Source organism: Amphiprion ocellaris, chromosome 15 (assembly GCF_022539595.1).
Source record: "Amphiprion ocellaris isolate individual 3 ecotype Okinawa chromosome 15, ASM2253959v1, whole genome shotgun sequence".
NCBI classification, from domain to species: domain Eukaryota; kingdom Metazoa; phylum Chordata; class Actinopteri; family Pomacentridae; genus Amphiprion; species Amphiprion ocellaris.
The window spans coordinates 22219074-22243287 of record NC_072780.1 but is presented as its reverse complement, the minus strand read 5'-3'; the positions used below and the strand labels follow the sequence as shown (position 1 = coordinate 22243287).

The window sequence follows — 24214 nt, the reverse complement described above, 5'->3', positions numbered from 1 at the left end:
GAGAGGCTTGCCCATCATGGGCCACGGTGGCACAGATTATGCTTTACACCGCAATAAGCCTGACACATGGAGGAGTGAGAGATTACAGCAGCAGACTATTTCCGCCACCTATTAATGCAGCTGTAAACATCATCTGCGGTTTGAGGCCGTAGCGGAGTGAACACACAGCACCCTCTGCTGGTGAAACACAGAAACAGCCACTGACACTTATTTTTTGTTTTGTTTTAATTCAAACACATTACAAAGTCAGTATGCAAATACCCTCATTTGTTAAATTAAATTATTGGAAAAGCACAAGTCTTGAACATGTCTTTGTTGATGTTAGCTATAACAAGGAGCTTAAATGAATCCATGTTTGCACCTTAAACAGAGGCCCATCTCTTCACCTTGAAAACTAATAAATAAGACACTACTTCACAAGTGTAAAATACAGGCAAGTTTGACATTAAGTATATATATGTGCTTTCATATCCTGACTTACACAATCAGCCCAGTAGCTCACACTATCTATGATACTGAGAAAAAGCAATCGGTGTGTACAATGAAGGAATAGTGGAGAAACTCTATTAGCCAGTAAGAAACCACTGAGAATAAGTGCATAAGTGATGCAGTTCCAGTGAGGAGTTCAGTCTGTTTCCATTCACCTCTGCACAGGCCATATTCTGAAGAAATGTCAAGAGAGCAGGCAGCATCTTCCGTAGTCCTACAAGGACGTCACACAGTGCAAAAACAATACGCTTGGGTACAACACAACAGACAGTGCAATTAATCCCAGCCTCAGGTAACGCCAACACTGTTACTGGTAATGAGTCTGAAGCACAGCAGAGATTTCCAGCCTGCTGCTACTGAATCTGTAATAAGAGGATGTGAACTGACAAATCATCAGCACCATTATTAAAGCCCCACACGTTGACTTCTAGAGTTACAGTGCATTCGCTTGTCCTCAGATTTGTTCATGGAGGCTGAGAGGAAAATTCTGATTTATTACAACTTTGGTCCCATTCTCTTAGGTTTGGCCATCATATTTAGAGCTGCAGTGGTGAGTCTATCAATAGAAATATAATCTGCAACTGCACTGATGATTAATAATTTGCTTTGGTCAATTGTAAAGCCAAAAATTCCTAATATTTTCTGTCTCCATCTTTGCAAAAGGCATGATTTGCTGCTTTACCAAGCTGAAAATAAATATAAAAGTTAAATACATTCAATGAACTGAATATGAGCTCGCAATTTGAAAGCATCACCTTCAACTCCGAAAAATAATTATTAAATAAGCTGACATTTTCAACATTTTCTGACATTTTATATTATATGTGAAATTAACTGACAAATTAAACTGCAGATTACAGATAATGAAGAACATCTAAAGGGAATGAGTGTATGGAATACAGTACAACCATCTGGACAGAGATAGAGAACAAATAAGTGTCATTTTCTGGCACGTACACAGCTGCTGTACTTCCTGTGTGGTCTCAAATTCTGGCCTGCATGCAGATGCCATGCTGACTGCTGTGGACACACCGATGCAGAAACAAGGAATTTACCTTGACAGAGCACAAGCTATAAATGAGATGTTCACACATGAACCAGAAATGATCGAAACCTGAAAATTCATTTGCACCACAGACAGTTTTTGTAACAAGAACACTGTTGTGGAAAATGATTAGCAACAAAATAAACATGGATTTTTAAGTGTGAACCTGGCTCAGCTGCCAAGGTTGGAGCCAATCAAGTGGCAGCTTTAGTGTTTTGGCATCTGGTAAATTCCTAAATAAATGTAATAATCCTCTGTTTCTCAAACTGGACTTCCAGGACTCACCAATACAGCCCTGTGTTTAACAAAGGGACGTGGTATTTTCTTGAGTAAGTCCAAAGTTGACTGTGTTTTCTTTGTCCGTGTCGGTATGTGCATGTGTCTGTGTCGTGGGTGTGGTATGCCTTACAAAGCGCTAAGCAGCCACTGAGCCCTGCCTCTCAGGCCGCCACTTCGGCCACAAGTCATCTGGCCAGCTTCAGTTACTTCCAGCCTCAGTCCATCAGACATACTTTCGATCTGCCCCGCCTCCCTCCTCAGCCTGCTACACCATCAGCTTCCTCAGTCCTCTGCCTTCGCTCAGTTTTCTTTATCTCAACAAACCTCCATTTCCCACCTCACAGACTTTAAAATAACCCTGTTCTTTTCCTGATTTTGGTATTTCTCTTCTGCATTTTGGTTCTTTTATTTGATCGTAAATAGCTTAGCATGTTTACTAACCTTCCTACTACAAAGTAACAGTTCAACTCTTTCAACCTCCTTAAACTTTTTAGTTAGCTAGTTGGTTAAGTATTCTTGCAGCTGTAGTACTTTGTGTGCTGATGATATTCTTAAGTTCAAAATCTCTGTCTGTAGCCTTTGGACTTCTGTTTGAAGTCCATATATTAGGAACGGACATTGGTAATGATGCATCACGCACAGAAAAACTACAACAGTACGTAGAGTGGGTCAGCTCCAAAGCTTGTAAACTGTGATGGAAGTTTCTTTCTGGGTAAAAATGTTGTATAGTTACCATAGGAGTGTGGTTAAGGCCAGTCTGATCACCTGACTGCTCTGCTTTTTGTGATGTCTTCATATTCCAGTGTTTCAGCAATTAGTATCACCTAAACAGATGAGGGCCAAAGCTACAAAAACAGGAACCAAGTTGTCATAAAGTGGAACTATCCCTCAAATAAAAAACAGAGAGAAGTATTATTAGTATACTCTTTTCTCATGATGCCTCTTTGTTTCTCTAAAAATGAAAAAATTGAGAGGAACTTGTACAAACACACCAAAACAGGAAAAATGGCTACCCTAGGTGCTTGGTCTGAGGCCAAAGCAATTTGTGGATTTGGAAATTCTGTGTATTTACAGTTTCACAAGTCCAGGACAGCTCAATCTCTGAGTTCATACCTGCTGTGCTGAATAAGACAAGACTATGTCTCATTTAAGTTTGTGTTCTTCCTGAGTATTTTCCTCTATCACCACTATCTGCACACCTGACAACTGTCCGCTGGCATCCAGCTGCAACCCCTCAACCCCCTCAGTCTGCGCCTCCTGAATTTGGCACTGCGTCTCCTCTGCCTCGGCTGCCATTGTCACCTCCATCCCGCTCTGAACCACCATGGTGGCCCCATCTCTGCCCGACTCTCCTGTCAGCTGCAGTTCCATCACCCCCACTGCCTGCTCCACCGGCGCTGGGTTGATCTCGATGACTGTGTGCTCTTGGCTGCCCTCCACCTCGCCCTGCATCACCTCCTGCTGTACCAGCATGGTGCCGTCCACCACCTGGCCCTCTATAGGAACCACCTCCGTGCCGCCAGCCTGCTGGCTCAGGTGCACTAGCTCTAAGGGGCTCACCATTGTGCCCAGCTGGCTGGAGTCCTGCACGGTGGTAGTGCCCACCAGTGTGAGGCCCGAAGACGGGTGCAAGGTGATTGTGTCCGCCTTTCCGTCTCCAGCCACCATGTAACGGGTGAAGAGCTGCGAGCCGGCGGGTAGCAGGGTGACTGTGTTGGAGGACTGGGCCAGAGAGGCCATGGGCAGGCTTGCCACCGTGAAAGGCTGCCCCACAGAAGACAGTGAGATGGGGGACAGAACAGTGAACTGCTGGGGCTGCAGCGCAGCCTGCTGGTTGATTGGAGAGGTCAGGAGGGTGGTGGTGGAGGCGGGCCGCTGGAGACGAGGCCGCTTGGTTTGGCGTTTGGTAGGAGTTTTGTTTTTGGCAGGCTGTGGGCAGGACAGAAGAGCTCGCACCTGCTGCTGCTTCCTCTGCTCTTCCAACTGCAACTCCAGGTCTGTAGAGACACAACAAGACGGACAACGAGTGCCCAGTCAATCAGCAACCAATTATAAAACATTGCACATTCATTTTTTTTGGAGCCAGATTTTTCCAAGATTAGATTTTGCAGGTTGGAATATTGATATAAATATTCATCGGACATGCTGGGAACTTAAGCCAGCAGATGTCCAACCCAATCTCAAAACACAAACACTGACTCAAAAAAAAAAAAACCCTAATAATATGATAAAAAATGAGTGGAAGAAAAAAATATTGACACAAGGATTTAGATTCTTATCTTTAATGATTCAGAATCGAATCACAAATAACAAAAACGAGCTGTTGTTACTTAATAATATTATGTTGAACAAATCCAGCTGAGTGCAACACTAGAGCGAGATCATGCTAAAGTTAACCTGGGGGTCATCTTCAAAGCATTGTGTATTCTGGATTTAAACCTCCTAGCTCTAATTAAATTCTGAATGCTTATGCTCCTGTCACATTTTCCCTCGCTGTAGGCTCATTTTTCACTGCATTATAAAGTCCTTCACCTGTATAGAGACAGCACAACCATGGTAGAAAGAACTTCAAAATGTCTTTTGTGGTGTATGACACAGTTATGTGTGTCATAATCTTAAAAAATAGAAAAAAGGTGGAAAATAAAACGATTCTGATTTTACAGTGTCTGGCTCTCTTAAAAGGTGAAATTTTGGTGCTTTTACAAAATACCTTTTAAACTTGTCAGTACTTTTTTGCGTTCAAAGAAGTTCATGTTTTTTTTAGTGAATAGTTTGTATTCCATCACCTACAGACTAAAGTAGAGCAGCAAACTTTAGCACTAACAAACCGAGACCAACCAACCAAGACACACTGCAGCACTTTAAAAAAATAACTTCAACCAACTCCACTGAGGTGAAAAAATAACTCATTCCATATAGTGTGTTTCGTTTCAAAAGCCTTGTGATGGCTTTCTCAAGTATTAACATTATAGCAGAGAGGCTTTTTTCCACTGCTGGAGACATACTGCTAACAACACAGTGGACTACTCTGCTCCTGCTCAGTGAACTGGAATAAGAGCCAAAAAGCATTGCACCTCTTTGTATTTACCCAAGCAACTTTGAATTGATTTTGAATCAAATCACCAAGAATCAGAATAAAAGCTGAATAATGACACTGCCAAAGAGCCTCACTAACCCTAACCCTAACCTGATTGCACAGGAAGAAAACACACCCACTGACTTTGCTTAGTAATCTGTATAATACAGTCTCTATCGTTCACAGTGCATCTTCACGATCATAACTTTCATTATAACGCACTAATTTGTTCTCGTACCCTAAACTCACTGTCTGCTCCAATCTTCTACTAAACCTTCACCTACAATAGAGAACTTGTTAGTGATAAAGACCACTCTGTTGAGGAGCTTGTCAGTGCTTTAAACAACTCCTGCACCGATATTCTGAACTCAGTAGGTGCGGTCAGATCGAAAATGTCAAAACCCTCCTCTCTGACCTGGATAAACGAGGAGGTAAGGAGTATAAAGAGGCAATGCAGGAAGTCAAAGACAAAGTGGAAGAAGGACAGACTCAGCATTTCTCTTGCTGACCTGAAAATGTTAATGTTCAATTACCAGCATAAAATCAAAAAAGTTAGAAATGCATATTTTTCTGCCCTCATTACAAATCATGGTTATAGTTCCAGAATTCTCTTTAAAACAGTTAAATCGGTATTAGGTCCCCCACCTAGTCAGCCTGTTCGACTCACCTCTGAGAAATGTGAGCAATTTCTCAGTTATCTTAGAACAAAAATTAAGGAAATCTGCCAACAATTCCACACTGACTTCAGAGAGGCCGACATTGACTCATGCCTTCCATTCACTTTTTAAATGAGATTTCTCTGTCCACCCCGAGTGCTCTCTGTCTACTGGGATTTTCCCATCTCATTTTAAACATGCTATTGTTTGCCCCCTTTAAAGAAGCCCTCTCTCGACCCCACTGTTTTAAGTAATTTTAGATAATTTTTTTCCAAGATTTTAGAAAAAGCTGTAGCTACTAACCAATTCCTTTTATGAATGAAAAATCTGGTTTTCGCAGCCTCCACAGCACAGAGACCGCTCTGATGGAGGTTTCTAAAGATCTGGTGCTTGCAGCCAATTCCGGCTTGTGATACCTTTTAATCAACCTTGACTTCAGCTCTGCTTTTGATATGGTGGACCACAATGTTTTAATCAGCTGTCTGAAGCACAGCATTATCATCAGTGAAGTGGCAGTGGACTGGTAGTACCAATGCTTCACATGTTCTGTCTTGTCTTACCACTGTCATTGGATGTCAAAAAATGTTCTGCAATTGAATGACTCTATATCGGAGGTTTTCATAACTACACCCCTTGGCCCCAGCGCTAGCAGTATCAAAAATCTGTATTCAAGTCGGGATGACCTTGGGGTCATTTTTGATTCGGAAATATCTCTTGACACACAGGTGACCAAGGTGGTACAATCCTGCTTTGCTCCATTGAGACAATTGACACAACTGACAAAAATCCGACCATTCCTTTCTCCTCCACTTTTTGAAACCGTCATTGCTTTTATCTCCTCCAGACTCGACTCTTGCAATGCATTTTACTTCGATATTGATTCAAAGTGCTGCTGCCAGGCTTTTAACACGTACCAAGACAAGTGCTCACATTACACCAGTTCTTCACAGGCTACCTGTGAGTTTTAGAATTGATTTTAAGATCTTACTGCTTGTTTTTAAAGCCTTGAATGGCCGGGCTCCTGCCTACATCCAGGAACTATTAATTCTAATAATTCTAATTCATTCTACTAATTATTATTGTTATAACATGCCATAGTTTTGAGAGTCATTTCAGCATTCAGTGATGCATAATTACATTCAGTATGACTGATTATCAGGAATTATAATACTACTAATATTACTCCTATTAATCCTAATCCACTCCACTATTTTTTGTTTTCATGTTGCACAATATTCACATATAGTGTACAATATTGAAAGCTGCATAAAGTATATCAAATTGACTTGGGTTCTCAGGATACTTAAGGCAAACCAAATCTACAAGAGAACCAGTGGTTCCTGGAATATTTTTCTCAATTCAAGTTTTTCTTTCCCTTTAGTCTTAATTGTCAGTGATGCTAATGCTTAAGTTGTAGTGTGGGGCATATGTATAAACATACAACTTTTGGGCATGGTTAAATTGATGCATTACTTTTCCTCTCTCTGCCTAAAATACAAACGGGGCTGTTGAAGCTTTGTGGTGCAGGCCATTGATTCTCCATCAGGGTTCAGCATAAACAGACTTTCCACTTGCTTTCTTGTTGGGTTATAAGGGCTGCGAGGTTAATCGAAATACAATCGCTGTCTTGATTCAGACCTCTGAGCAGACTCATTTTTACGCAACCATGATTCTGCCGTGTTTGTATTAAGGGGGAGACCTGCTGCAACCAAACAATTGCTCCTAATTTCTCCCTAAACTGCATCAACAAATGACAAGTTAGTATTACTCCTTGTGACAAACTGTGGACAGGGTGATAAATCAGACACAAAAAGGAACCCAGTGACGATAGAAAAAAAGACATGAATTTATCTCCTGGGGTTTGGTTATCATCTGTATTTTCATATCCTCATCGTGCTGAATAACAGAGATGGGGGGCAGTGGGTGTCATCACTTATTTAAATGTCAGCATAATCAATCACACGTCCTTGACTTGCATTTCAGTTCATTTCATCATAGAAATATGCAAATGAGATTAAGTATATTGTGAATTTGGATGCATTTTATCTTTTGAGATGATGCAATGATTATTAAACAATAATTTTATCTGCAGCATGGTAATGACTGTTGGTTAGTATAGCAGTCTATTTATGAGCTATGATCATAAATCACAACAGTTCCAACATCAAACGATAGAAGAACAGCACGTAAAATAGAAGAACAATATAACTAGACATTTAAATCCTCTTCACATATGCCATTAACATGTGTTTTGGATAATCTAATCGTAAGTGGACAGCTCTAGTACAGAAATGCGCACGGTCAGTTGTAGACACTACAGACGCCTAGTTGGTATGATTATACTACTTTTCCAGTCCCCTCAGTAGACTCTCTTGCATACAGCAGTAGGTCATATATATGTATTCTGTATAAGCGCACTACTACACTTGCAAACGCAAATTTTGGATTGCACATAGACGTATACAGGGTGTCCACACAGCCACTTGTTTATTTGAAGACATGACTACATTTATGTCACATGGACCCTGGTGGACAACTATAACATCAACATTATGGAGTGGATGTCAGGTGACTAGGTTGTCCTTCAATGTTAACCAAGACACATTCAGCACGGTAAGAATGTAGCCACATGTAGCCAAAATTACCTCCAAACATGACTGGAGCAACCACATCCCAATGCATAATGAATGCATTTTGGCTACATTCACACTGATACTTTGAATTGGCTCACTCAAGACCTGTGCTAATGCCATGTGTGAACAGGGCTGTATTTGCATACACAAGGAAATTCATTGCTTTTGAGGCATCTGTGCAGAAATCATCATATAGCTACAGTGGCACAATACTGCCCATTGCATCTACATTATGAGACACAACACCAGGCTATTACATATTACATTTTGTTTCAAAGACGTATTAACTTTGTGTCTAAATATCCTGTGTAAATACACAGAATATGAAAAGCAAGCAAGTGACACAAGGTTTAGGTCATCACTGTAAAACAACAGAGTAACTGGCTAAACAAATACAACTCAATGCCTTCCTGTAACAGTTCTTCACGTTGTTTTAGCTGCTCTAATGTTACACACTAATGTGTAGAGTTAAAATAGTGAATTATTTTAAAGCCAACAGTTCAGCAACACTGTTGTTAATAAACATGGTGGACTGGCTTAATGTTCTTAGGTTATAAAAAAAACACTCGTAAAATACAATATTTGGAGGAGGGTATACGTAAGAAAAGGGGATGGGGTGGACACAAATACTTAAAAAAAATGTATCTACTACATAAATATTAAAGAACGTGTAGCCTCAGCCTACCACTGGTGTTGCCCCATATTCTGTGACAGGTCACATTTTGTGACCTGAAGCAGCACAATGAGTTCACCTGCAAGCAACATTAAGTGCATTCAAAACCAGTGGACATTTAAATGATGAATATTTAACTGATATTTAATGAATGATAAAGGAAATTTACAATTATTTCTACTTTTTCTTTTGCAGTTGCAGCACACCCCCCAAGGAGATGCAGGCTTTTATTTCAATGCAAAAAAAAAGGGAAAAAAAAAGAGTGAAGATGGATAATGAATGTCACAGAGCAGCAATGTTTGATTATGTTAGGTAATTTCAAGAGCTTCTATTGGAGCCAGTATCACACTTGTCTGGTTACTATACCCACAATTAAAATGAGCAAACATTCAGTATGTCTTTGTTCCCCACTAAATAAATTACCTTAGTATTCAGCAAGGGATTCTAAAAAAATGCTTAAATGCTGTTGAATCCCATCCATAATTTAGCTGTATTCAGTGGATCTTGTTGTTGTTCTGTACTCACTGGTGAGCGTGCTGAGGATCTGTTCCTGGTTCGGATCCGTCTGCTGCTTCGTCTTCTCCAGAATCCTTTTGACTGAGTCGAGCAGGCCAAACACTTGGGCGAGGTTACTGAGCACCGCCACCTCTACCAGACAGGAATCTGGGATCAGTGTGGCAATCAATCAAAGGGTCACTTGGTCAGTCAGAAAGGATGGACAAATTCAGCTGCTGCACACAGTAAACCATTATGTATTCTGTTATTCTGTTATTGATAAATAAGATTTCGAAAAGCCTTCTGATGTTGGATTTTCATCCATCAGCTTCCAACAGCAACTGAATTTGTTCTTTCTTTCTATTTGCTTCTTGTTTATGTGCCTCAGTGTGAGCCCCAAATCCAGCAGCCAGTACGCATTATCGTAGTTCTGTACCTGTGTCCTGTAAGGCGCCCGCCTCCCTGCGCTGCTGCACACCATTCAGCAGCTCCAGCAGCTCCGTGTTGATGTTGGTCACAACTTCACCTAGCAAACCCACATCAGCAATGCCCTTCCAGAAGTTCAGCGTATCCTCTGTGGGCAAAGAGTAGAATGTCAGTCTCTAGTCCAGCCTGTGGTAATAAATATTTATGCTCTCCAACATGGATGAATATTTATTTTGAGAGTTATGATCTATGGTTGGATATGTGTTCTCTTTGACCTGAGATCTCATTAGATCCTTTCTTGTCCGCAGATTCCAGTGAACTTGAGCTCCAGTCCGACTTCCCACTCAGGATCTCGGCTCTGTCCTCACCCACTGCCCCGCCATTACCCAGAACCACCTGAGCTGAAATTTACACATGAGAACACAACACTACGCTTATCACACGGGCAGATGAACAAAACCGCTGACCCAAAAAAAACGTCTCTGCTGGTGTATCCAAAAGCACTCCGTTATAATTTGAATTTTGTTGTTTGGCACAGGACAACTTTCCCCCCCGCTGTTTTGGCAGTACAATTTCACAACTGAAAGGATAAAGTGACTGCTTTTTTGCTTCACTATATAGGTTTTTACACATATGACACACTGATATGGTAGACTTGACTGACCACTACAAGTTCTGAGGTGAATTGCACCTAACACTTGCTTTAATTGTCAATTGATCAGTCAATTATGTACTGATTAATTTGTTTTTGATCTATAAAATGTCAGAAAGTGGTGAAAAATGTCAAGGAGTGCTTTCCAGACCATAAGATGACGTCCTCAAATTTCTTGTTTTGTCCACGAGGCAAAGACATTCCTTAATTGCCATAGAGGAGGAGCGAAACCAGAAAATACTAAGCTTTGGGAAGCTTTTCATAAAAATTTCTCAACCATATAACCAATTATTAAAAGGAAGTGTGGTAGCAGCCTACTTTCGGTTGCTATGCTGATTCATCTACTTGTACTGTAAGTAATAAGTGAAGAAGCATTGCTGATGGTATTTATGATAATATTCACCTGTACATACTGTCTCTTTTACACTATAGATACAATATCACTGTTTATACTACATGTAGTATAACCAGTGCATTGTATTATTTATTAGGGTACATATCATAGACACATACTGACATATTGTAACTTAGTGTATATATCTGTTTATTCTGTATACAGTGTATCACAGTTGAATACATCCCCATTGGTATTTTATTTATTCTGTAAGTTAGTTCAGGTTTTTTTCCTAAGTTCCTGGAGGATGTAGGTGCTGTACTTTATTTTAAAAATCAAATTGTGTCATATGCGTCTAGAGCATAGTAGATGACAACAAAGTCACCACATAAACTGACAAATCTCTGGACTCAGATATTAAAATAAATTACATTCCTGACAACAAAACACTAAATGAAGTCACTATCAGTCATCGTGTCCTCTGTCTAGCCCAAGACACCTGTGACTGGTTTAAAGAAATATGAACAAGCCAGAGCATTTTCCCCTATAGCAGAGAGTGCATCTAGACCATTATGTACTACTGGCTTAAGCACTGCATCAAAGCCTTACAATGGTTAAATATACAGCATCTCTATATGTATCTTTTGCTATAGTTTGCAATATATGGTCAGATGTTAAAATGTATTGTTTAATGTATTCCATGTATTGTTGTATTTTGTTGTACTAGAACTTAATGTATGTGCTGAAAGTTGCCTTTAATGTAAGCTGCTTTCCTATTTCTGAATTACACTTCTTTAATGGGATCCTTTTCTCAATTTCTTCAGTGTATAGGTAAGTCATCTAGTAAAAAGCGTTGTCATGTTAAAGGAGAATATCTATCTGGTCAAATTTCAGAAAACGACTATGTCACAGTTCAATGCCACTGTCGTACACCAAATATGTCCTTCCCTCCAAAATGGAAAACACGGTTTGACAAGAACTCAAAAAATGTAAAGATCACAACCATAGCAGCTGTGGTCTTTAACAAAAATGTATGAATTACAAAACCAGTAGCAGTGGCTAAAGGGCATCCTCAGTTATGTCTGTGAATCATAAGATCCTTGCCTTGGTGAAGTCTCACACATTTGTATAGTGTTTATAATGGGGTGGTATAATATGGCTTACAAGTGAAGACAAATTTTAGGGAACAGAAGTCCAGAAAGGAGGTTTGTCTAATGTTATGAAACCAACACAAAGTAAAGCAAAGACAACCATAAAATAGTAAACATACAGCTTGCATGAGATGCAAAGAGTTCAGATACTATGCCTATAAAAAAATCCAAAAATGGACTTGATCTAAATTTGACCATCATCCCCATCAAAGTAGTCCACTTGTGCAGTGATACAGTGCTTCTGCAATGTTTGCAACACTGCCTGAAGTCCTGCTATATAAAGCAGCATCAGTAATGGAAACAAAATTTCCTTCACTGTGTCTAAACAATGATTTTTTCAACTTGAATTTCAACCAGATCTAGCAAGTAGGGCGCGTGGAGAGCAACAATTACACTGTGGCTGAGCAGCACACTGGAACACACTTGCCATCACGTAACCATTCAGGCCATTTGCTCCTCTCCTGTTGCTTTTGGTGACTGGGTTTTATTTATGGACATCAATAATGATTCCCCCACATAAAAACGGGATCATCCTAGCTGCTGACTGACACAGAATATTATGTTTGCTCTCTGGCCAGTGTGATTTCCATGGTAAAATCGCAAATACGCACCAAATACTGTAGTAACAAAAATGCAACACAGGTCTTGCTGTTGTAAGTACAATGTCACTTTGACTCCTTATTCATCAGTTACTGGTTACACACAATGCTCACATGAGGTCTCCGAACATTTTGATCACACTACTTACTTAACAAGATAAAGCATAAAAACATTTTTCTATTTTTATCATTCCTAACAGAGTCAAAAATGCATACTTACTTAGAAAAAGAACTTCAATGCAACATAAATGTGCCTAAAAGAAAAAAGGTTTTGTTTAACACTTTTTTGTCTTCTCTTTTCTGCATGTATTCTCACCTTGAGAGGATATAGGTGTGGTGAGCCCACTGCCATCCGGAGGAAACCGCGTGTTGTTGATTAAAAGGTCAAACTTGGTGCTGCGACATGTGTTGGTGCACAGTGTGCTGTGCTGGTAGAAGTCTAGCTGACCTGAATCCATCATTTTTCTGGAGAACAGGAATGAAGAGGGACATAGAAACAGAGGAATAAAGGTTTAGTTTGACTGGCAATGCCATCAGTTATGTGGAATACATTGCCATTGTTCAGAACTGAAACGCCATTTTCTGCTTGGTAGCGTTGTGCCTTTTTGCCTCAGTACAATGGTTCTTGTTTGGCAGCAGTAATTATTAGGGCGACTGCATGAAGTGCATCAACTGATTCATGTGCAGGAGCTGCCCACACAACAACAACAGCCTGGGATGTAAGAATATTCAGAACAGTTTACATACACAGTTTCTTAATCAAGTCTTGTTTGCTACCATAACTCCTCCTGTTAATGCAGGGTATCACTGACTAACCTGTATTCCACATGTGCTGTCAAAGTCACAGCCTTTTTTACCGTCACATTCGCTCTTTGTGTTTTTCTAAACAGTCTCTTCTGGCTAAGCTGTGACGGTTCTACAAAAACATTGTACAGGTGTACATCATGAAGTAGCCATGAAGTCTATACAGTTCAGTTAACATTTTGGTTCACTGTATGTCATTGTACAGCAGTGTGTGGTTTAAAGTCAGATAAATGGTTTTTTTGCCATGTGTGGGCCACAGAGTTAGCTAAACAACCCTATCTGACATAGTGTTATATGTCAACCCACACTGTCATTTTAAGTTGTGTTTTTGACAACCAAATGACTTCCAGTCTTTATAATCACTCTTTTTGGTCTGTTTTTGGTCACTACCAGTTAATGAGGAAAAACATCTAGGTCTTTAGCTGCTACATGTTCTATTATGCATTATGTGCTGCTGCACAAATAGTGTACAGCTTTAGTTTTAAACTGCTTAATCTGCTGTTGCTGGGAACAAGTTGACAGGGAGTTGTAAAGAGAGAATCAAAGCAAAAGCACTATAGTCCTGAGGGGAAATAGAGAATTACAGTCAGGTTTTTCACTACAAGCAACACATTCTACATCTAACAGAGCTATTTGATAGATTGGTAATATTGATTAGAGCAGCTTTAAAGTGATGTAGAGAAATCCATTTCAATCAGTCAAAGAGACAGCAGGTTTAATAGAAGAGCCAACAGTTGCTATTATTATCTCATTTACAGCTCAGAAATGAGGGAATAAAGGCTAGTTAGTTCCCCCTCATAAAGCCAGCATTTTCATCATGTCATGGTCTTGGATGACTTGATTCACCAGATGCATGAGCCACACCTCTCCTTGTTATGCCAGCAGAAATACATATGTAAGAACCTGCATGCAGACTGTGGTAATGGCTCATTACCATGAGGTGCAGCGCAACCAACAAGCATCCAGATCACTGAATTAATGTGGTTTTAGTTCATAGTTTTAAAAGTAAATCCCCTCACCTTAGCATGACTCCCCCCATCCTGATGGCTCTCTTCCAGTCTTTCAGAGTGGCTTTTCCAGAAATGTGCACAAACTGCTTGGGACTGATCAATTGGTCTTCATACTAGATGAGGAAGGACTAGTTAGTACAATACAGATGACAAAAGATGATAAAACTCCTGCAAAGACAAGGCTCAGATCTTTTTGTGAGAAAAGAAGATGTTCTCTTGATTTTTTTCTACTACAGTTGAAAGATGATGCTTTTTTTGTGAAATTCCTCCAACATCCAACTTAAGTATTCTTATTACAAATACAAATCTATAGTACATTTCCATTTATTTAAGATATAGTTAACATTTAACAGGATCTAAAAAAGGGTGACAATCACTACAGCTGGGTTTGTGAAGATTAAAAAATAATTTGTGCGCACTGAGTGTGAAAATGTACATTTGCGGAGCACCAGTGCTACTTATTATAAGTAAAGCTCAGTGTGCATCAGTCATTCCCAACTAGTGGTGCATGTATCCCTATGGGTACTTCACTACTTGAACAGCTTACAGGGAGAAAGTGGATATATAAGAAAGTACAATTAATTTCCAAAATGCTAAGAAAATATTTCAAGTCAAGTCATAAGGCCATTGCTAAATTGTTGCGTGCACATTGCTACTAGTCACTTGTTGGCAGGTGTCAGCTGTCCCAAAGAGGCCACCTACATGCATGCCAAAACTGTGGGCAAACCAACTAATTAGCAAACATGGACAAAAGGCTCAATCACCCAGTTGCTGTTGCTCTGAATTCACATTTTCATAGATTAGCCCAGTGGGGTAACACAACCACTAAAACGCAGCTTGCTTTGGCTGTTTTCAAGTAAATGGGGCCATGATTTACTAAAGTGATTAAGGCAAAGTACTAATTAGAAAGATGTTTTCTGGAGTAACAGATCAAGTTAAAAATTTGTCATTTTCTCATCTCATTTTTGCACAATCAGACTTCTTCTTTTTGGCAAGCAGAGGAGTCGTCCCCTGTTGTCTATTAGTAAGAATGTAGGTTTAAGGCACTTCTGCATTTGCTTGACGTTTCAGACCTTTGGCGTCTTATATGTTTATACTCAAAGCATTAGTCTCACTAATGCATTATCTGGCTTACTAAGGTCTAAAACGCTGTTTTTAAAAAAGCCTTCCATTTCATTTATGGCTGTTTATTAGCTGTTTTAGTTTGTCCTTACAGACCATATCCTGTAATATGGATAAGTTAAATTACCAAGGACTATGTAACAGATAACTACTTAAGAAAAACTGACAACAAGAAGTAGTGGAATTTATAGCAAAAAATGTTTTATTTTGTCATACTTTCTTGCAATGCCAGTTGCAGTCTGAATTATTATTATTATTTCATATCACTGTTCCGGGTTTCTTTTGTAAGCCTTGATGCTCACAAAATATCTCACTTGCTTCAGAAAATTCGTTATATTTAGCTGCTCATTGCAGGCCCAACTAGACAAGTTATGATGGATGATAGTTAGCACCTGTTTAATTCAACTCATTCATAACACTATGTTTAAAAAAACTGTAAGAGAATCTGTTACAAAAAGCATGGATGAGAGCATTTATCTTATTTAACTAGGCCGTGACAGATTAAACTGAGTGAGCTATTGTAAGCGCATGCCCACTTAGAGCTGTAATCAGCATAAAGTTATTTGAAGTTCACAGCGAGCAGAAATAAATAGATGGCTCAGTGCAGTTATACTGGGACACATGGCAACAGTATATGTTTATTTCCTGCTCACTGACAGACTATTAAATGGCCTACTTTTAATGTTTCTGTGTATGGCCACGTTTAAATACATGTGCCATTTTGCACCCAAGTGGATTAAAAAAAAAAACTAAAAGACATAACAAATACCAACCTTTACACATTTTACATTGATTCCTGGGCACACAAATTTCTTCACTAGCAACACAGCTTTACTGTCGCCACATGTTATGGGACAGCCTATTTCCACGTCGTCACCCTCTGATTGTTCTACAGAAATGGAAAGATAAACGCAGTATTTACCAACATGCTTTTCGTGATATAATCTGCAGAACCTGTGCATCACTACATCATTCAAGTTGTCCAAACATTATTCTGACAGCTTCTTACCTGGATGAGCTTCAACAGCCATGACAGCTGCATCTGTTTCAGCAGATTCATCTCTGAAAGGAAAAGAATTGGATGTTTACATATGTTCTTGGTATTACAAAGTAAGTATCTAAAATGGTTAGTCATCTGGCATCCGTCATGTATGTGTGTATGGTGTGATATACTGTTTTCACGTGAACTGTAGGTTCTGTCTGCCTCCTGGCTTCAGCACCTACCCTGTGGTGATTGGCTGGAGCTGTAGGATGACCTGAGTCTTATTAGGGTCCTCGGTGCCACCGTCACCAACAGCCTTCACCATTACCACCTCCCCCATGGACACCGTTACCTCATCGGTGGTTGCCATCACGCTCATGACAGAAGACTAGAGGGGGGGGGCAGCTTTCATAGAACGGTGATCCAGTTTGTTCATCTGAAAAGCCATGAGCATTTAAATGTAAAAATTAATGAACATATGACTGATAATATGAGGCTCACATATATATTTTCAGGTTTTTGTGTGGTGATATCAAGATGCAGACATTCAAATCTATATACTAAGCACGGCAGACGTGAGTATTCTCCTGTGCAATACCACTTCAATGTCAAAATATTCAAAAATGTATCATCTTACAGAAATTACACTACCTTTACGTTGAACAGTAGAGTATTTGCTCTTGTGAAAAATTAGAAACAGTTTAGATTTATTAAATTAAAAAAAATACAGTCCCTACATTAGGAATTAAATGCAACAAAATCAGTAAACCTCCTATTACTGAGATTCAAATAGTGTGTTCTAAAGTTTTCTGAAGTATTGCTTTTGACTGTTTAAAAGAGGAAGTATTCTGTCCAACGTAGAAATAATGCAAATAATCATTTCACACATAACTGACACTACATAGCTGTACTCATTTCTATTGTACATGGTATCTTCAGAAGTTATTTCAATACATTTTACACAACCTACAATGGACAAAGCCATTAAACAAAACTAATTAGAAAATTCTTAATTTTAATACTGACACGCGTGCCATCACTAACCTGTAGGATATTAATGTATTTATTTGTTTGAATTTGTGAAATAGTGACTATTTGTGAAATAATATTGCTGCGTTCAGTGAAGCTTTACAAACAATTAAAGCCAAACATATAATACTTTAGAAATGATTTGACTGATGGAAAATGCGTTAATCATGTGAGTAAATGCTAGCGATAGTAACCAGATTAATATAAAGAGTATTTTTAATAAACAGTTTGGCGGCGTGTACATAAGGCCACAGCGGTTGGTAAATTGTCACAAACTGTGTTCTGTCAATACAAAATGCTTGACCGGCACATTAGTCCACTTTTTAAAACTGCAAGATTTTGAAGCAGAATGCGCTGTTAGTGTTGGTTTTCCCCAGGCTGTGGGGCACACAAACAGCAGTATTGCGTGTTTTAGGGCATAGATGATCATTCACAGTTGGACCACCGCTAAAACCACTCGTTCAGTAGCAGATAAAAACACTCGTATTCACTGTAGTTGGCTGGTTATTCTCCTGCAGCGGGCAACTGACTGCTTTTCGCTGCTGACATCCTCACTGCTACTAGGCTCGACGGTAGCCATTACAGCTAACACAAGGGCGTAACTTAGTGTGTGGGAATCTGGACAATATTGAGAACTATACTGTCCGAGACTGGTAAAGCTTTGCATTTACAGTGTGGCGGCTACGTGCCGCTTGTCTATGAACCGTACGTCCCTTCGTAACTCTGCATTTTAACTCTCCGCTCCCCCTCAAAATGACGTCTCCCTGTGCGGCGGCACGTACAGCAAACAACGGCACGGCGACGGCGTTACCCCTCCATTCTGTGCGAGCCTGGCTGGCTGAACCCCCTCCGCTATGTGCCCGAAACCCCCGGCTAAAACTGCTGTCTGTATCGTATCAGCGGCTGGTATTTTGCAGCCATGTATATCTGAAACCACAGTAAATAAAATAGCCTGTCCTTACCGTTTTATGAAGACAAACGCATCCCTAGATTGTGGAGAGCTGGAGCGCATGCGCACTTCGCAGTTCTAGCTTGACTTCCTGCCGAACAGCGCTCGCCCTGTGCTCGCGCGTTTGTCAAAAAATCAACACAAACTCACTTAAATCACAAAATCAGCTTCATTAGATAATTATTTCTGACCGCGGAATGTAGTTTAAGTGTGCAAATATTTAAATATGTGCCTAATGTAGTTATTAGCCATGTCTCATCGACCTGTATGCTCTGCTTCTATCACATTTTGTATTTTCATCTGTATTCTACTATATTACAGTATTTGAAGAATTTGAAGCATCGAGCAGGTCAGTTAGAGTTAGCATCAAAATGGAGGCTCAGCTTCAAACGAGGTCCAACCAAAGCCTACCCAGAAGGTGCCTCCAACATAACTAGTCCTGACCAAGTTAAATGTTCAGCTTTGACTATCAACACTTGCATTTCAGGCTAAGTACTAGGTGTACTTCTTTTGTGTTTCTGTTACAGTTGAGTCAGGCTACTATAATGGTTTAGAACATGCAGCAAATGTTGCTCAGTGCAATGGTTTTCATAACTCCCAAATACGTTTCTACACTTTTTGAATGACAACCTTTATATAGAACCTTTATTAAAAATTGTTAACAAAGTGCTTTGTCAGAAAAGGTAGAAGCAAATGTCCAGAAGGTACCATAATATCAGGAAGCCAGACAGTAAGACCAAACAGAGCAGGGCGAAATCAAGGTGACATTAAGATAAAGATAAGACAAAAAATAAAATAGAAAATATCAAAACTGAAAAATGCAGTATGTTAATATCAAAACGGGTTAGACTTTAATAAATAGTAAACAAATATAAGATTACATAATATGCATCTATATAAATGGGTTTTAAGATGTGTTTTTAAAGTGGTGGTGATTCTGTGATTCTAAATTGTCCCTAGGTGTGAATGTAAGTGTGATTGTTTGTATATGTAGCCTGTGATAAACTGGTGACCTGTCCAGGGTGTCCCATGCCTTCACCTCAAGTCAGTTGGGATAAACTCCAGCCCCCTCTAATGAGGATTAAAATGGTGCATAGATAATGGATGGATGTTGATTTTGTGAGCCTCGTGTCTTCAGGCTCTGACAGAAAAAGCACCTTTAGCTGTAAAGTCTCTACTTTAGAACAAACAGAAGGGCCCCACAGGAGGATCTGCTGCTGCCAGCTGGCTCATACGGTTTCAGCATTGGTGCTCTGCAGCTTGAATGCAGACCCTGATTAACTATTAGCACAATAGCAACAAAGGTCAACTCAGAAATGAATCGACGACCAACTGAGATTGAGAACCAGTTCAGAAAATTAGGATAATACAGTGTCGTGTAATGTGGTATGTCAGTATAACTTTTAACTGAACCTACTTATATCTGTAAACTTATCTGCACCTACTTATGAAATTTGCACATCCAAGCACATTCTCATTTGCACATTCAATAAATTTGCATATATATATATATATATATATATATATATATATATATATATATATATATATATATATATATATATATATATATATATATATATATATAAATATATAATATATATATAAAATATAAAATTATTATTATTATTATTATTATTATTATTTTTTTTTTTTTTTTTTTAATCTTATTTTACCTTCACTTTATACCTTAATATTCTTTGTTGGCATATTGTTTACCCCTAATACCCATGCTGCTGTAACTTAATTTTCCTCAGGTGATTAATAGATCAACCTTAAGCTCATATTACAGCTTACACTTCTGATCTTTAGTAAAACCTATTTGCTATTCACATTAGAAGACGGGGCGCCAGGATAAGCGATCACTAGCAACCCCTGTTTTAAAAATTATGCTTCCGAAATCTCTTGATTGCGATTCCGCAAGAGGAGTGGAATACCCCACCCCTCCTGTACCAAACATAGCAGAAGCCCTTTTTAACATGGTACTTGAACACTCCACGGCATGATCAGCGGTAACGCGTACCTCACTCAGAGTTCATGTAATGTCTAAGCGTCTCCGTGTAGGACTGTTGTTATTATGCTTTGAGTAATAGTACATTAACATAGAAGGTATTATCATCAACTGTATAGATATTGTTGTCGGAACTTAGCCACATTTATTTGTGGAGATTTGTAAGTCGAAGAGCATGATGGGTAAGAAAAGGCGGGGAAACCTCATATTGTTGATTGTCATTGGCTGCTGTGCGCACTAACATCGAGTGCTGCGTTCTGGTACTGTGAGGAATTCGAGAATCCCCTGAAAAAACCCGGAAAACACATTAACAGAGTTGTTCTATAATGCCGGACGCCATAATGTGTTTTTTTAAATGTTCCAAATTTGATATTCTGAAATGCTTTTTTTAAAAAAACATATTTTCCACTGAAATGGTTAGTTTAACACAGAAAAAAGGTCCAACTTTCTAGATTCTGTCAGAATTAAATTTTATTTTTCGTGTCAAATATGAAGATATTTACACTAAAAATTAGTCTGTGTGTGGTTGTGAATGCAGATTACTTTTTGGGCTGCTTCATGCCCCAGTTCCAAAAACTGAAGACAAATGTTCAGTGTCTTCAATGGTAGCCACAGGTTACAGGCACCGTGGAACAGGTTAACAAAGGTATTTTCTGGTTTCCTCATAGCTGAACAAGAGTCTTTTAAGACATGATTGCATATAGTTTACACTCAATCTAACAAGGACAAATCTAACTCTTGGTTTGGAATGTGGAGTGCACTGGCCTTGCCCAAATATTCACCCTGGTCACGATTAATAAATCAAAATAACCGATATAGGGAGTAGGGATATGTCTGCAGACCCGAAGACCAATAATATGTGTCTACAGACATGGAGGCTACACTCTCAGGACCACAGCCACATTGATAGGACCGCACTTCTGGGGCTGCACCTTTAGAGCCTTTTTTAGAACCACCTACTGCAATGGGTGATTGCTAAACCTAAACTAAATATTTAGAATTTAAGAGGTTTATTCAAAGAGTATTCCACACAACATACTACTTCACGTCCAAGTACCTATACTTTTAAAGGTAAGGCCAAAATACTACTTATTACAATAATAATGATAATATCTTGGTTGCTAAGACTTGCATTTAGACAAACTGTGTAATTAAATTACCTATGTTATTATCAAGTAAAATAATAATGGAAATGTATTTTAGGACATTTGTGGTCTCTAGGTCTTGGTTTGAAAGGCTGGAAAAAGGCGGAGCACAAGGACAACCCTAGAGGCAAATGTATGTATTTATTTTATACAATAGCACTCAATTAAAGCAACAACACACCCACCTACAAAAAAAAAGTAAATTAGTCTTGTGACTCCCATCACTAAATTTCTGATCTCACCACCGCCTTAGAGAGACACACAGCGACATACATTAACATGCATAAGTAGATATAGCATTGATATATCTGATAAACTGTACATAGTTTCCTTTTTTTGCTTTGGCAAAATATATTCTATTTTTTAACCGTTTTAACAAAGTTGAGCAACAGAATGGTCAGTGGTAGTTTTGGCAGCATGTGATGCGTCTGTTCAATATGGGGAAGGATCTCCCTTGTTTAATTATTATGTGCACCTTCAAAACAGAGAGGACAACTGATCAAATTTAACATTTTTCCGATCATTTTGCAAACATAAATAAACATAAATTAGACCTAGAACTCGACAAGGACGTACTGAATGTCTCAATATTATAAAACAATGTCATAATTAAAAGACTATGAAAACACGTACTGTGTGGCGAAATGTAATTTTACTGTTCAACCTTTTTTACAGCTGACATTTGGACTTATTCCAAGTGGAATAACTGGTGACTCTAGTCCATAAAAGTTTCTAGTAAACCATGACAGAAAAGCAGCTGCACAGCAACAGCAGCTCTGCTAGGATGAATGCAGTACACTTCTGCTTTCTCTACTGTGACAAGTTCAAATGCCTGCAACATTATTAACATCATTAAAACTGTAACATGCTGTTAAACAAGTGTTCACACTGAAGCTTACTGCTGCTTAACCCATTTAATCCCACTGGCAACAATTGTTGCCGCTCATTTTTCTTTTAATTTTTATTCTCTAACAGTGTTGTTTTGGTTTTGGACAGCTAATGCAAGTTTTGAAATCAAAGAATAGGTTGTCTCCTCTAAATTGCATCAATGTCATGTAACTAGTGTGAATGGTCACATGACTAGCCCTCTTTACTTCCTGCCTGCACCGATGGAAGGAGATGTCTGGCTCAAACTCGTACAAGAAGAATTTATTTAGATACCTTAATTAACAGATATAATTGAGATATTTTGTATATACATTTTTAAAAGAGTCTACTACTGATATATAATGAGAATTTTATGCCTGCATGCATCTTTTGATCATAAGAAGAGTAAACATAAGCACGGCAACAACATTTGTTGCCGCTAGCATAATCCATAGTCATAGTGTTGTGCTACGTGTCAAAGGTTTTGGCTGTTTATCCTGTTTATCTTATGTTTTTTTTTCTACACAGCGAAAAATCATGACAGGTTTTGAATCTTCTAGACTTGAAAGAGCCCCAGACTGATATGTGCTACATCACAGTCATTCCTACAGCTGAAAAAGATGCAGTAAAAATTGACTGATAGTGACCGCTCAGATAGAGAGTACCAGGTACTGAGGGGAAACAGGCCATTTGTCTGCTAGACTTCTGAATGGTGAAGCCGAGGTGACCAATCTGGAGCATGATGAAGATGTTCACCTGATAAGTCTAGACCAACACAATAACTACCCTTTAAAATAAGCAAAATAGGAACAGGGTTTTTAAAATATCACAATGACCAGCCTCATCCAATATACCAGGTTTTGTAACCTATGGCCCAACTGCAGCAGACTGCAGTCAAACCAGACACTGTTGATTTGTTCCTGCTGATGTATCCTCTAACTCTAAAGGTGTTCACAAGATGATTCCATACACAAAACAGCTATCAACTGCATGAAAGCTTTATGGCAAGCATGGCTACAAGAAGTTTATCAGGGGCAAACTAATCCGATTTGGGTACAGGTTATGGAGCCTTGCTTCACCCACTGAGTACATGTTTCACATGGAGCTCTGTTGTGGAGTCCACACACATCTTCCTGAAACTGGCTTAAGACAGGGCCCAAGTGTAGTCTTTGGTCTGGTTGAACCAGCAGAAGTTCCTCCAGGATGCACATTTGTGCATGATAACCTTTTCATCTCACTTAGCCTCATTGATGAAATGACTAAGCAAAGTTAATCAGTGCAGGTAAGTCAAAACTTACCTGCACTGATTTGTGTTCTTGCTGAATAATGTTGTACCCTCATCTTCTGGCCATGATGTTAGTGGTCAGTAAATAGTCAATCTAAGCTACTGCCACAATGAGAATTTATTTTATTTTTATAAACTATGGTCAGTTCTTATTTTGTAGCATCAAACACTCTTAGCTCTACACTTATTTAACTGTTTTATGAGACTGTGAAATGCAGTAATTGCATTGTTGTCAATTTAATTTCTTTTCAGTATTCATTGCCATGATATCTTTATGTATCTTATAAAGTTGTGAACACACTTATAACCATGCCTAATTATAATATATTACACTTATTAGTGTTTTTATTTTTTTATGTGTAAATAGGTCAAACTGAATAATTTGTGGAAATTTAGACTATGTGGTTTCCCACCGGCAACAATTGTTGTATAAAACCCACATTTTCGCTAACAAAACCAACATGAAATGAAAAAAAATTATACATATTATGTGTTAGGGAGG

The 24214-nt window shown here is 38.9% G+C and overlaps 1 protein-coding gene and 1 non-coding gene across 3 annotated transcripts; both read right to left on the bottom strand.

The window, feature by feature from the left end:
- Window positions 1-207: 207 nt before the first annotated feature.
- On the bottom strand, window positions 208-18529 carry gmeb1 (glucocorticoid modulatory element binding protein 1). Of its 2 annotated transcripts, none has more exons than XM_023281114.3 (10): window positions 18418-18529; window positions 16669-16862; window positions 16454-16506; window positions 16218-16333; window positions 14332-14435; window positions 12825-12973; window positions 10048-10173; window positions 9783-9920; window positions 9377-9514; window positions 208-3810 (listed from the first exon to the last, which is right to left on the bottom strand). In XM_023281114.3, exons 2-10 carry the CDS (start codon window positions 16803-16805, stop codon window positions 2957-2959), a joined length of 1815 nt encoding a protein of 604 aa, XP_023136882.2. In that variant the 5' UTR covers window positions 16806-16862; window positions 18418-18529; the 3' UTR covers window positions 208-2956. The 2 variants fall into 2 exon arrangements, with proteins under 2 accessions (XP_023136882.2, XP_023136883.2); XM_023281115.3 differs by having other exon boundaries at window positions 9377-9499.
- Window positions 18530-20246: 1717 nt separating this feature from the next.
- Window positions 20247-20380, bottom strand: LOC111575789 (U11 spliceosomal RNA). Its single transcript, XR_002746771.1, has one exon. It is a non-coding gene; the product is annotated as a U11 spliceosomal RNA (small nuclear RNA).
- Between the last annotated feature and the right edge of the window lie 3834 nt (window positions 20381-24214).

Excerpts from the sequence above, each read along its gene's own strand:
- gmeb1 (XM_023281114.3), bottom strand. The coding sequence starts at position 16,805 with ATGAGCGTGATGGCAACCACCGATGAGGTAACGGTGTCCATGGGGGAG. Across the intron at positions 10,174-12,824 it reads CACACCTATATCCTCTCAAG|CTCAGGTGGTTCTGGGTAAT; the intron begins GTGAGAATACAT and ends TGTAAATTTCAG. Across the intron at positions 9,921-10,047 it reads AGGATCTAATGAGATCTCAG|AGGATACGCTGAACTTCTGG; the intron begins GTCAAAGAGAAC and ends CTTTGCCCACAG.